Raw genomic sequence first — 15,506 nt, 5'->3', positions numbered from 1 at the left:
ACAACATCTAAAGAACTGCAGGCCTCACTTGCCTCAATTACGGTCAGTGTTCACGACTCCACCATAAGAAAGAGACTGGGCAAAAACGGCCTGCATGGCAGATTTCCAAGGCGCAAACCACTTTTAAGCAAAAAGAACATTAAGGCTCGTCTCAATTTTGCTAAAAAACATCTCAATGATTGCCAAGACTTTTGGGAAAATACCTTGTGGACCGACGAGACAAAAGTTGAACTTTTTGGAAGGTGCGCGTCCCGTTACATCTGGCGTAAAAGTAACACAGCATTTCAGAAAAAGAACATCATACCAACAGTAAAATATGGTGGTGGTAGTGTGATGGTCTGGGGTTGTTTTGCTGCTTCAGGACCTGGAAGACTTGCTGTGATAGATGGAACCATGAATTCTACTGTCTACCAAAAAATCCTGAAGGAGAATGTCCGGCCATCTGTTCGTCAACTCAAGCTGAAGCGATCTTGGGTGCTGCAGCAGGACAATGACCCAAAACACACCAGCAAATCCACCTCTGAATGGCTGAAGAAAAACAAAATGAAGACTTTGGAGTGGCCTAGTCAAAGTCCTGACCTGAATCCTATTGAGATGTTGTGGCATGACCTTAAAAAGGCAGTTCATGCTAGAAAACCCTCAAATAAAGCTGAATTACAACAATTCTGCAAAGATGAGTGGGCCAAAATTCCTCCAGAGCGCTGTAAAAGACTCGTTGCAAGTTATCGCAAACGCTTGATTGCAGTTATTGCTGCTAAGGGTGGCCCAACCAGTTATTAGGTTCAGGGGGCAATTACTTTTTCACACAGGTTTGGATTTCTTTTCTCCCTTTTCTCCCTAAATAATAAAAACCCTCATTTAAAAACTGCATTTTGTGTTTACTTGTGTTATCTTTGACTAATAGTTAAATGTGTTTGATGATCAGAAACATTTTGTGTGACAAACATGCAAAAGAATAAGAAATCAGGAAGGGGGGAAATAGTTTTTCACACCACTGTATGCTGCACACTCCAGTGCTCACTTACCAACCCCAGAGGCCCATCCACAAGGCACTTACACTCTCTAAATCTTGTTGCACTTCACAGTGGCACAGACAGGGTCCTCACCACCATGTAGACAAGCATGAGATACCCATTTATCTACCTGCCTCTCTTAATGCAGTGCAGCATTTAAACGGAGGCTGAGCATCCTAGGACTGCATAGAGCTTGCACTACTGGATCTAAGAAGCTGAGTAACGTGTAAGGTGCAAAAAATTGATTAAATGCAAAAGTCATCTTTTTTTCCTGTTTATATAACAGAAATGATTTCATCTCTATCAATATCTTATCATCAGTGGAATAGATCTGTCATTATTTACCTGCAGGAAAATAGGCCTGATGAGTTGTTTAGAAGCACCTTCAACAGAGTTTCAAACGAAAACCCTAAAATGTTTTAGAAAAACAGAAGAATGAATATATAACAAAGCATTAAAAAGCTATAAGCATATTTGCTTATTTACTTGTTCTGAATGATTGGTTTCCAAGGTAGAAATGTGACAGTTGATGCTACAGCTGGAGCCTTGGAGCATTTCCCTATCATGCAGTTTTCTGACAGTGAGGGACCCCAAGAGTAAATTCATAAATTGCCAATACATTTTCTTTTACAATTGTTATTTTGATTATTGGAATAAACTACACCCTCTTTCTTTTTTTCATTTTCTTTAGCAGAGGATGAAGTTTTCAGTGGAGATAATGCAATAGATATGTTAATTGAGGATCAGCTGATAAAGCACAACATCCAGTACCCTAGCACCACTGAAGAGCCAGTTCCTTCCAGAGGGCCTCTAACGTCGGACTATGCTGAAGGAGTACAAACAACAAATGTCCAACAGTCCACTGCTGAACCTACTGAAACTTTATTATTAGTTACTAATTATAGCTCAGAACCCACATTTACAACAGACATTCTGCCAACAACTACTGAACAAATCACTACTGAGCAACCAGTAATTACAGAACAAGCTACAACAATGCAGTTGCCAACATTTACCACCACTGTGCCTACTACAGCTGTTTTGACAACAGAGGCCACTGAAGGACAGACTGACGGTTTCCCTACTACAAAGACTCCTACCACTCCTGTTCTTCCAATGGATACTGTCTCTCCAATAAGATCTGATGTTCCCACAACCAGTTCAAAGATAAAAAACACAGCAAAGCAAAACACAGATGATAACAAAGGAGAAGAAGATGAACTCCGAAAACTTATTGGTAAGCAAGAGCTACATTTTCATTCATCCCTAAACTTTTCATCTTCTTCCCTCTGTTCTTTTTACAACAACTGATTATGTTTGTACAAATACATAATTCGATTTTTTTAACAAATGTATAGGTAATGGTTTGTCCTCCCTTTACTCAAAAACATTTGTTATGCTAATGGCACACGGGTCATTTTCTTCATTGGCGCATATATAAATCAGAGGAGAAAATGACCCGTGTAAATGTTAGTTTTCATTGGTTAGGCATCCTGTGAGGAAGCTTTGAATTTCCTATTGACCAGGGGTGTTAGGAGCGTTCCCTAGTCCCCAGTTTGGACTATAATAGCAGGAGGAGCTGAAACGTCTAAGGCAGGAGGCAACGGTAGGTGAAGAGGTAAGTTAGGACTGGCTAATAAGAAAGATAGCTCCTATTCATTTACAAGTGCAAATTCAGTGTGCAAAGTGTAATTTCTGACACAAATCAATTTTTTTACCTAGCATACAGCATATCTTCCCATAATTCCAGCGTTATTCGGTCTACTAGAGGGAGTTGTGCTTTGTACACTTACAACTGATGTAGCAAAATACTCTTAATTGAGCTTGCACTTTGATTTTGGTTATAATCCATACAAGTGAGAGATAAGCTTAAGTTAGTAAGCATTAATGGGTTTGCACCTATATGTCACCGGTCAGTATAGGGACTCTCAGCGCAGATCTCAGGCTCAGGAGATATTCTAAGTGAAACACTTTTCTAAGGGTAATATGTAATATGGGGACTGGACACCTGAAATAATGTACTGTTTACCCTTCTGAAGAAACATCTAAAATAGAATAATGCAAGAAATGATGCATTTCGTATACTAAACATAAACATGTACTTACTGCACCAGAAGCCTAATTAAACAAATGATTTACGTTTTCAAAGTTTGCCGCAGGGGGTTGTTATCTTGTGCCTTTGCTAACAAGCTTTGCAAGACCAAGACTACAGACATGCTCAGTTTGGTCTGGGCTTCAGTTGGGAGTTTAAGCTTAGGGATCGTCATAAATTATCAAAACAAGTCAAATAATATCTGCCAGAAGCTGTTACAGAAAGACTGATTAATAATCAGAATATGCAGACTGCACTGGGTCTGCGGATACGAATCTCTACACAATCGCCGGCTGCTTTATGGGGAAACAAACAAAGCTGCTCAAGGTCTGGAAAGTAAGGTGGCTACCCCCTGCCATTTGAAAGTATGATCATTTCCCAGTTAGGGGCCGTCTGCAGTTTCCTATCCACAGCTGTCAGAGCAAGTAAAATGAAGGGGGGCTTTCACTGCATACTGTCAGGTTAATTATAAAAACTGTAGACATTTTTAATTAAAGTACAATATGATGGAGATAGATTTCTTTTTCATTAAAGAAAGTAAAAATGGGATTTCTTTTGCCTTTACATCCCCTTTAAGAAATCAGTTCATGGGAGTCGTATGTGATTTTCCAGCAAATGTACAGGTAACTGTGTTTTAAATAGGGATGCACCAAATCCACTATTTTGGATTCGGCCGAACCCCCAAATCCTTTGCGAAAGATTCAGCCGAATAACAAACCGAATCCTAATTTGCATATGCACATTAGGGGTGGGAAGGGGAACACATTTTTACTTCCTTGTTTTGTGACAAAAAAATTACGCAATTTCCCTTCCTCCCCTAATTTGCATATGCAAATTAGGATTCAGATTTGGTTAGGCCGGCCAGAAAGATTCAGCTGAATCCGAATCTGCTGAAAAAGGCCAAATCCTGGCCAAACCCGAACTGAATCCTGGATTCGGTGCATCCTTAGTTTTAAAGAACCGTTGGTACCAAATGGCTGACACGAAATCTGTGTGTGACTAGTCAGTTTGGAATCCCTTCCTCCAACTGTACAGTAATGGCTCATCTGAGAGAGTGTCACATGTACTATGTGCTCTACTGGGAGTTGCAGCTCAACAGACTTGTGACAAGTGACAAATCAGAATGTCCAATTCCTAAATCACATTCCACAAGACTGTCTGTCTGTCAGTCAACATTTCAACATAGAATCCAGACATGGACTGTTAAATTGCTAGAGCACACAATGGGCTACCTTCATAGACCACTAAAAACAGCATGTTTGTGCAGGTGTAATGTTGACATGATGTCAGTGCACTGTGCCTGCTTAGCTTATGTTCTCACTCTCTGTCAGTTTTAAACTGAATGCTATGATGTCATTACATCTCATTACTTCCCGAGTGCAAATTGTGCATAATGGCCTTCAACCACCTTAGAGCTGGAACAAAAAAATGGGTATTGATATATATTGCAAACTCCAGTGGGCTATTAGTTTTGTGTACCTTTTTTTAGCTGTGAGACACATTTAAATGTAAAAAAGAGTTGGAGAGCAACACAAGCATGGAAACGTCCATGGGGATGTCAAATAAGGGCTGTTATTGGCTGTTTGGTAGCCCTTGTGGACTGGTAGCCTACAGGAGTCTCTGTTTGGCAATGCACATGGTTTTTATTCAACCAAAACTTGCCTTTAAGTCTGGAATTCAAAAATAAGCGCCTACTTTGATGCCACTGGGAGCAACATCCAAGGGGTTGATGAGCAACATGTTGCTGACGAGCTACTGGTTGGGGACCACTGGTTTAACCAATGAAGTCATTTAAATATAATCAGTGAGAAAAATCTATATTCATCCATGTATTTTTTGGATGCAGGAGTAAGTCAGCTCTATAGTAAATACTAATCCCTCTTGTTAGCATAAACCCAGCAATGGTAGATATAGTGACTTGTTTGAAAATCAGATGATGTTTTAGGTCACATTCATATAAAAATATAGAAAATGTTAAAGGGTTCACAAAAAACTTTCAAGTACCACTGTTAAAGACAGCAGAATCTTTCTACCAGCACAAATGTCAGGATTTGGAGTTGGTATACATAAGACATGTACAGGCATTTAGCAGAGTTGGTCTGGGGCTGAAATACTGTAGCTCTCCTTTAAACAGAGGGGCTGTGCTGCACGAATGTTTTGGAATGGATTGTTTCATGACAGCAGAATAAAGTGCGCCACCATGCTGTGCCAGTAAGTGAGGAATTTCCCAGTGTTGTTTTTCCAAGCTCTTTTTGATTTTATTAGTTCAATAAACGCAAGACAGCTTTATGAGTGGGGCAGGTGAAAAAAAAGAAATCTCCTGTGGTTCCATCTAAAGGGGGGAACATTTCTTGTAAATAATTAAGGAAATAGCTAACCTTTGAAGTATGAATTGGTTAATTCTTTAATTTACATCCTGAGTTTAACTGACCTAGGAGCACTACTTATAGACAGCTTAGTGATTAAAGGGTAAAATGTACTCTTAATAAATAGGTGATTGTGTGCAGACTGGTACACACTGTGTGAGTAGCAAACACTATGTTGCTAGCCTGTGCTGAGGCAGCCTCATAGACTTTCTATATTTTTATATGAATGTGACCTAAAACATCATCTGAATTTCAAACAAGTCACTATATGTACCATCGCTGGGTCTATGCTAACAAGGGGGATTAGTACACTATTTACTAGTGGCCACAATAGATTTAACTGTTTTACTAAACACATGCAGATTTGTAGCACAGAATGCATCAAATAAGCTTATTTTTAATATATCTCCTGGTTGAAAGAAAAGCGAAGACGATTCACATGAGCAGGTTACATTACATTTGTAATAGGACAAATTTAAAATGTTTTGATAGGAAACATAGATCCCACAGTATTCCAGTTAATGGTCAGCTACATCAGGGTGGTTTCTGATCATGTACATCATGAAATATACACTGCGACATACAGTCACCGCTTTTATATTGGTGCACACAGATCTCATTGTACCTGAGAAAAGCAATCAGTAGGTCAACTCTACACATAAAAAAAGAATGCACGTATGAAAATAAACATGCCTCTCTGTGTAGATTAACTGCAGAAAAATAAAGCAAACCAGAAACTTACTTTTGGATGAAATTCAATATAATATTATAATAAAAATATGCTTTGGAAATGAAAATTATGTTTTTATTTAACAAAAATAAAGTTTAAATATAGACAGACAATGTTAATATTATAACTTCTGAGAAAGAGAGAGAGGACTATCATATGTTTAGCAGATTTTAAATTTTTCAGTACATAAATCTGCACAGGAAGACCTGTGGCGTATGCCTGGAATATTAATGTTTAGAAACATCAAAAATAGCCTGTTTCGTTCTCAAAACCAGACATTAGAGAGAAATACTGTACCATTGGCTAATTCATGCTGAAACACTATAAATATGAACATGGCACCCAGATCAATGGTGGGACCCATTCTTTCTCATTGGTTGACCGTCCTTCCATAACATATCAGCTCTTGGGTTTAACAGTTAAAGGGATCCTGTCATCAGAAAACATGTTTTTTTCAAAAGACATCAGTTAATAGTGCTACTCCAGCAGAATTCTGCACTGAAATCCATTTCTCAAAAGAGCAAACAGATTTTTTTTATATTCAATTTTGAAATCTGACATGGGGCTAGACATTTTGTCAATTTCCCAGCTGCCCCTGGTCATGTGACTTGTGCCTGCACTTTAGGAGAGAAATGCTTTCTGGCAGCTGCTGTTTTTCCTTCTCAATGTAACTGAATGTGTCTCAGTGAGACATGGGTTTTTACTATTGAGTGCTGTTCTTAGATCTATCAGGCAGCTGTTATCTTGTGTTAGGGAGCTGATATCTGGTTACCTTCCCATTGTTCTTTTGTTTGGCTGCTGGGGGGGAAAAGGGAGGAGGTGGTATCACTCCAACTTGCAGTACAGCAGTAAAGAGTGGTTGAAGTTTATCAGAGCACAAGTCACGTGACTTGGGGCAGCTGGGAAATTGACAATATATCTAGCCCCATGTCAGATTTCAAAATTGAATATTAAAAAATCTGTTTGCTCTTTTGAGAAATGGATTTCAGTGCAGAATTCTGCTGGAGCAGCACTATTAACTGATTCATTTTGAAAAAATGTATATGTCCCATTACAGTATCCATTTAAGGTTGGCTTTCTTCAAATGTAAACCTATCCTGCCCAAAATATGAAAAAAACAAACATTATTTATGACACTGATCAAATTGCTGTTTGGCACCGACAAGTTAAGGGTGTGTGGGCCAAGTTTAAGTCATATAATATATTACTCCATTTGTTAGAATGGGAAAAATGTTGGTTGAGCCTCACACACTGTCCTTGTAAATCTGAATAACAACAAAACAGCTTTTGTTTACTATTAGGCTTATATACAAGTTCAATTGTTGTACTGAAACTAATTTTTAAAAATATCATGGCCTCCTAACAGACTCCTGAACTGAATCTACACTGCCAGGTGTCAACAAAAACTCAACTGCAAGCTGACATTTACAGCTGACATTTACAGCTGACATTCACTGGTTGCCAAAGCCACGTGCAAAAAGCAAAACAGGATTTCATAAGTATGAAGCCTGGACCAGTGGGCAGTAAAAGGAGAATGAAAATTATGAGTTTACATCTGGACAAATTTACGTTTGGGAAAGCCAAAGGAAGTCTTCACTTTATGACTTTCCCACCTGTTAAACTTAGTGATGTAACTGTTATAATAGAATCTGGCATCTCATGGGATTTATTATCTAGTAAGATGGAAATACTGGGGCACTACATGGTGTAAGCCTTACTTCCACAAGATTTTCCCCAGTTCTAAAACACTATAATTTCCATACAGATGCTGTGCATGGTTGAGATTTCAACAAGGCAAAAAGCTATAAAGAAAATTATCATTGAATAAGTGACGAGTTTGGGGCCCAACTACTATTACAAATGGAGGCTGCTTCACAACTAGGTTATTATTATTATTATTACTAGTTATTATTATGGGTTCAATTATCCAGACATTATCTGGGGAATGAGGCCGTCAAGTCATAAAAAAGCTAACTGGTGTGTAAATATGCTTAATGACAACTTTAATTTCAGCTTACTAGGAATGACACTATTGGACCTGGTAATAACTAATAATATTGAACTCATCTCTAACATTTGCATGGTTGAGCATTTAGGGAATAGTGATCATAACATGGTCATGCTTTAAATGCACGAGCAGAAGTATGGGGTGCTTCTTTTTCCCTTTTTCCAAGATATTACCGTGTTGGGCTTGAAGTAGCCTAGGATTGAATGCACCCTATGATTATCAAGTAAGTGGTGTGCCGAACTCAAACTGTTTTTCGGATCATAAAATGAATATTGGCCTCAAACATAGTATTTGTACTTGGATAGAGAACTGGCTGAAGGATAGACTACAAAGAGTGGCGGTAAATAGAACATTTTCTAATTTGACCAGTGTTGTTAGCGGTTTAATACAGGGCTCTGTACTTGGTCCGTTGCTTTTCAAATTGTTATTAATGACCTGAAGTACTGTTTCTATTTTTGCTGATGATACTAAATTATTCCATGCAGGATGTTGCCACTTTGCAGAGTGATTTAACTAGATTAGAAAACTGGGCAGCAAACTGGAAAATGAGGTTCAATGTTGATAAATGCAAGGTTATGCACTTTGGCAGAAATAATATAAAAGCAAATTATACACTAAATGGCAGTGTGTTGGGAGTTTCCTTAATTTTTTGTAGATAACAAGTTGTCTAATTCTGGGCAGTGTTATTCTGTGGCTACTAAAGCAAATAAAGTTCTGTCTTGCATAAAAAGGGCATTAACTCAAGGGAAAACATAATTTTGCCTCTTTATAGGTCCCTGGTAAGGCCACACCTGGAGTTATGTGGTCAAGTTTTGGGCTCCAGTCCTTGAGGATATACATGAGCTGGAGAGAGTGCAGAGATGTGCAACTAAACTGGTTAAGTTTGGGGCTTTTTTCTCTGGTGAAAAGACAATGGCGAGGGGACATGATTACTCTTCATAAGTACATTAGAGGGCATTATGGACATAGCGGGGGGGGGGTGTCTATTTTTCCATGAAAAGGATCATTGGACCAGAGGAAAAGAACTTTGATTTGCAGCATTGTAGGTGGTTCTTCACAGTGAGGCTGTGGAATGAACTGATGGATGATGTTGTAAACACCTTTAAAAATGGCTTGGATGATTTATTGGACAAGTATAATATCCAAGGCTGTAGTGATACTAAAATCTACAAATAATATAGCTATTGGTCTACATAGTTTCAGTGGGCGAGTGTAGGGATGGATGCTGGGTTTCATTTGGAGGGGTTGAACTTGAACTACTATGTACAATGGAGAAAAGACGCTTAAAGTGATACTGACACTAAACAAAATACTTTTTAAAATATTAATGTACATGTAAAGTTACCTATAGGTCATGTTGATCATTTCTTGCTGAGAGGTCTGTTTTTGTAAGTTATTGTTAATTGAAGTTCCTAGACCTGACTGTTTTGCCAACCTGACTGTTCCATCTCAGCCTGTCAGTTAAAGTTTTTTATGCTGACGGACTCCTGCTACAAAAATAGGGCAGCCCCCATAGACAAACATGGGGAATCAGGCAATGTAAAAGCATCGGGCAAATCCTTTATGGCAAAATTATAAGTAGCATGGAAGGACAATATTAAGATAGATGTAAAAAATGTATAATTTGTTGTGCCAGTATCTCTTTAAGGGGTGATATAATAATCTATTTACTAGAAGGTCCTTCAGCTGACACGAGGTCACCCATTCTGATCAGAAGAAAGGAGGTTCCTTCTAAATATTCGGAAGGGGTTTTTTACAGTGAGAGCTGTGAAGATGTGGAATTCTCTCCCTGAATCAGTTGTACAGGCTGATACATTAGTTTTAAGAAGGGGTTGGATAGTACAAGTTGATCCATGGACTGGTCCGATTGCCATTTTGAAGTCAGGAAGGAATTTTTCTACCTCTGAGGAAAATCTGAGAGGCTTCAGATGGAGTATTTTGTCTTTTGCTGGATCAACAGCAATTAGGCAGGTTATAAATAGACTAAAAGGCTGAACATTAGGGACATGTGTCTTTCTTCAACCTAAGAGTTCTGCAAATGCTGGTCAACTATTTTCTCTAGAAACTATCAAATTGGAGAGGTAAACAAAATCTATATTAAAAAGGCCTTATTAGCACTATACTGTCATATTGTTTTGTTTACAGAATTTAGTAATGGGTGGAGGGCACACCAATTCAGCAAATGCTGTAGGTAAACAGTGCAAGAGATGCAAACATCAAAAGGGTACCCCTACAATGGGTACCCCACAACGTAACAATATATAGATAGGTATGCACACTCAAAAGAAGGCAAGTATGGTATATTTAAAATAAAGTTTTACTTGTTTATGCAAATAATACACACAAAGCCACAATAGTAGGCCTGTATAATACAATACATAAGCTTACATGGTATATACCTAACGTTTAAACATAGCCACAATTACATAACAGTAAACAGTAAGTATTACAATTATACAGCAAGGAGCAGATACACCTACCACCAGTATGAGAATGGCCCCAACGTTTCGGCGTAAGCCTTTGTCAAGGGGATTCTCACTTTCTCACACACTTTTCCTCTGCCATATAACATGGTAACAGTTTTATTGTCACATACGATTTAAACAAACGTCAAATGAAAATTACTCCAACAAAAATAAATAATTAGCTGTAATGTAGTGTTGGAATCAATATGGGGTTAACAGGACCCAGACCATATAAGAAAGGCAGGAAGGAAGATCTTTAAAATATTTCATAAAATGTATATTGCACATGCCCAAGAGAAACCATCAAACCAACTGATGCAACTGATTTAGTCTTGTGTTTTAATTTCCATAAAAATCATCAGGGCGATGCAAGGACACTTTGTCTACTATCTCCGGACCCACAACCCAGAACACCTATGGACGCAACGAGGGAGCATGGATGAAAGATCCCTTGGCACAGGATGAGAAAATTTATGTCACCAACTACTATTATGGAAACACCCTCGTTGAGTTTCGAAACCTTGAAAACTTTAAGCAAGGTATTGTATGGTCACGGCTTTAAGGCGGCTACTTATCAAAATCCAAATTTATCGCATTATTTTCTGAAATATACTCCAACCAAATCTGCACGGGTTATTTCCCCTTATTTATCCCAAAAATTTTGTGTGCAGGAAAAAATGTGAAAAAGCACACGAAAATCGTATGAAAATTTGATTCGGACAAATATTTCAGATTTTTGCACTAAAACCACAAAAATGTTTGATCAGCAGTGGTGGACTTGGGTGTCCAGGACCCACCGGGGCCACCTCAAGGCCCTCCTTAGGACCCCTTCCTAGTTGCGAGCTCCTGCAGAAGTAAAACCCAATGCCAAACTGCTGCAAAAAGCCCCCCAAGTCTTTTACCCTCTCCTTGCGCCCATGATCAAGGGGAGAGAACCCACAGTTCCTGGCAGCGAGCAGGCTTGGGTCAGTGGTTTTTCCTATTTTTCCACCAGCCCAGTCCGACGCTGTATAACAGAACACAAAGTTCTTTTTGTTCTTCTGCTTGTATTTTATTAGCACCCAGGCAGTTATCTGAAAGTTGTGTGTGAGCCTATCAGGATAATAATATCTATCTATCTACAGTATCTAGTTCTGGGTATAAACTGCAGGATATACAGTGTTTAACAGCTATCAAGGCAGCTATTTGTGAAAGTGGTGTGTGCTCCTCTCAGGATATCTATCTATCTATCTATCTATCTATCTATCTATCATCTATCTATCTATCTATCTCAACTATCTACAGTATATCATCTATCTATCATCTATCTATCTATCATCTATTTATCTATCTATCTATATCATCTATCTACAGTATACCATCAATCTATCTAGCTATCTATATCATCTATCATCTATCTATCATCTATCTATTATCTATATATCTATGTCATCTATCTACAGTATATCATCTATTTATCTTGCTATATATATCATCTATCTATCATCTATTATCTATATATCTATATCATCTATCTATAGTATATCATCTATCTATCTTTCTATCTATCTATATATCTATTATCTATATCATATCATATCTATCATCTATCTATCTATCTATCTATCTATCTATCTATCTATCTATCTATCTATCTACAGTATATCATCTATCATCTATCTATTATCTATCTATCTTTTTCATCTATCTACAGTATATCATATATCTATCTATCTATCTATCTATCTATCTATCTATCTATCTATCTATCTACTATCTATTATCTATATATCTATATCATCTATCTACAGTATATCATCTATCTATCTTGCTATCTATCTATCTATCTATCTATCTATCTATCTATCTATCTATCTATCTATCATCTATCTATCTATCTATCTATCTATCTATCTATCTATCTATCTATCATCTATTCATCTATCTACAATATATCATCTCTCTCTCTCTCTCTCTCTCTCTCTCTCTCTCTCTAACTATCTATCTGTGGTTATAAACTGCAGGATTTAAAGTGTCTAGTTATCACAGCAGCTGTTTGTGCATCTTGTATTTGCACAGAACACCTACCTAAATGAGTTAAAGTTAGTCATTAACATTGCCCGTAGAGTCACTAAAAATGTGGCCATTGTCAGCAATGATTTGCTGTTGGGGCTCTCAGCGCTGTGTCAGTCGTACTTTCCATTTGTGCAGAGGAGCAGTGCTGGAATAATAATCTGGCTGGAATCACTAATGAAAGCTGAGAGTAGGGCACAGATTGCAGGCATGTGTACATTACTGCTACTGAGTGAGCCGACACAAACACACACTGTTATTATAACTCATGCTGAAGTTTGTGTGGTACTCTGAAAATCAAAGCATACCATTTCACAATAGGATTTATGGTTCTGCTGGGAGCTCTCACTTAAGACAAATAAAAAAAACTCCTCCTGAAGCTGTAGGATCTTTATCATTATGTGATCCAGTGCTGAAACCCATGGCACACTGAATGATATATAATCAATATAAAGGCAACAATAAATCATGTAACGTCTGTTAGAGATTCATCACCTACGTGGCCTGAAATATTCAGCCATCAAGCAGGGTTGGCAATGATCTCAGGCAAATGACACCACTCCTTGCACCTCATCCACCAAATATAAGCTTAACAGAGCAGTATTCACTTTTGAAGAAAGATAATGGTACAACTATCTAAACTATTTATTGCTAGCCAACCCTGAAGAAAAAAGACAAATTCGCCTGATCATATGTAAAGTTGAAATAAATATGTACTGTATAATATTTTGGGGGTTGAATGATTAAGATACAGAGGGAGCAAACTGGAGCCTAGTGATTCTGTTAAGCAGACATTTTTATAATAATATAAATAATAATATAAATAGCAATATATAAGATATGTATTGCTTGAAGTTTGTCTGTATATCAACTTACAAAATATCTATTTCTTCTTAGGTCGCTGGAGTAATTCCTACAAGCTTCCGTACAGCTGGATTGGTACAGGCCATGTGGTGTACAATGGTTCTTTCTATTACAACAGAGCATTCACTCGCAATATTATTAAGTATGACTTGAAACACAGATATGTAGCAGCCTGGTCAATGCTCCATGATGTCGTGTATGAAGAATCCACTCCATGGAGGTGGAGAGGTCACTCAGACATAGATTTTGCTGTTGATGAGAATGGCCTTTGGGTTATCTATCCTGCTTTTGATGATGAGGGGTTCCAACAAGAAGTCATTGTTTTAAGCAAATTAAACTCAGTAGACCTCACCACACAGAAAGAAACCACCTGGGGGACTGGCCTTAGAAAAGATTTCTATGGCAACTGCTTTGTCATTTGTGGAGTTCTCTATGCAGTCGACAGCTACAACAAGAAAAATGCCAACATATCCTATGCTTTTGACACACATACAAACACTCAGATTGTCCCAAGACTGCTTTTTGTGAATGAATACTCGTACACTACACAGATTGATTACAATCCAAAGGATCGTCTCTTATACACCTGGGACAATGGGCATCAAGTCACCTACAATGTGATCTTCGCATACTAAGGAAAATATCCAGATATTGTGCCAGCAATACAAGGGCATTCCATCCATTGACTCTGGCTTTTCACTAAAGAGACAAACTTGAAGATTCTCCACTGGGTATTTGAATATAAGAGAATCTAAAAATTGTGAACTTTTTTTTAATACAGGACATTTGCACATTCCTATATATAAATCAGCTGAACATTTTTAGGAATTTAGTAGCCATTATCTAACATAGCATTGTAACCGAAGGCTGTTACTGAACATGCCACGTAAACAATGAGATTTGTCTGACTGTAGTAGAATGACATAGATATTGTATATATATATATATATATATATATATATTGTACATATATATATATATATATATATATATATATATAGAATCTATTCAGGCATTTTAATTGTGAAATGTTCTCTGCCCATTGCAGATCCCTTAGAATATACCGGGTGGAAATTTGTTTATAAGCTTTTTAATGTCAGAAATCCATTGGCTAATAAGAGGGTGCATCTCACACAGTCATTGAGTGTTCAGTAGAGGGTAGTCTAAAACCAATTTGGGGTAGCTTCTTTGGCTAAAGCTTACCACACCCCTATGCTTCAGAGTCAGGATGCAAATGGTTTAGTAGAACAATAAACTAACATTTTTACAAAAGACTCAATATTTCAACTACACCAGCCTGCTCTAAATATCTTGTGGGTACCCTTGATTCCCAGACTGACTAATGTGAGCCCATATAGGTATATCCTTAAAAACTGGGTAAAGAATTTCCTGGATTTAGGAAACATGAAAACTATTAAGTGCAGTGTGTTTTTATTTGTTACAGGGCAGAGCAACTCCAAGCTCAGGATTGGAGTGGCCCATGGCGAGACAGGGAGACATTTTGTGAGTATTTTCAGTGAGTGGTGATCTGAGCAAAGGGCAGGGGCATTTTTTGGCAGTGTCTAGGGCTGTGGACTCTTGGGTTTGGAAAGGGTCTTGGGTACCCTCTCTGACATTGTGTAAGCCTCAAGGTGCTTAATTCAGCAAATGGTAGTCAGTCAGGACTGAATCACTGCCTCACCGGTTCTTGAGCCGAGATGTATTTTAATCCAGGTCTTTAAGGCGACAAGTCTGAAAGCTGTACATTATAACACCTTCCCCGTATGCAATATAAGGCACTTAGTTTGCCAAGGAGCAGTAACCAGTAGCAACCTATAATATGTTTGCTTTTTTAAAGAGGTGACCACTATATGCTACTTGCTTATTGGTTGCCATAGGGTATTGCTCCTGGGCAAACGTAGTGCCTTTTATTACAT

At 38.0% G+C, this 15,506-nt stretch overlaps 1 protein-coding gene across 3 annotated transcripts in view; it reads left to right on the top strand.

Annotated features, from left to right (window-relative positions):
* olfml2b.S (olfactomedin like 2B S homeolog) overlaps positions 1–14,862 on the top strand; it is a 69,649-nt gene extending 54,787 nt beyond the window's left edge. For 2 of the 3 annotated variants that reach the window (XM_041561609.1, XM_018261183.2), the window contains exons 6-8: positions 1,705–2,250; positions 11,037–11,213; positions 13,624–14,862. In XM_041561609.1, the coding sequence (XP_041417543.1) occupies positions 1,705–2,250; positions 11,037–11,213; positions 13,624–14,225 (1,325 nt within the window). In that variant the 3' untranslated portion in view covers positions 14,226–14,862. The remainder of the gene's footprint in view (positions 1–1,704; positions 2,251–11,036; positions 11,214–13,623) is intronic. The other variant, XM_018261184.2, reaches the window with a different exon arrangement.
* Positions 14,863–15,506: the final 644 nt, after the last annotated feature.

The sequence above is a fragment of the Xenopus laevis genome, chromosome 4S, assembly GCF_017654675.1.
Source record: "Xenopus laevis strain J_2021 chromosome 4S, Xenopus_laevis_v10.1, whole genome shotgun sequence".
Classification (NCBI taxonomy): domain Eukaryota; kingdom Metazoa; phylum Chordata; class Amphibia; order Anura; family Pipidae; genus Xenopus; species Xenopus laevis.
Note: the sequence above shows the minus strand (reverse complement) of the source record. Positions and strands in the feature narration are given on the sequence as shown.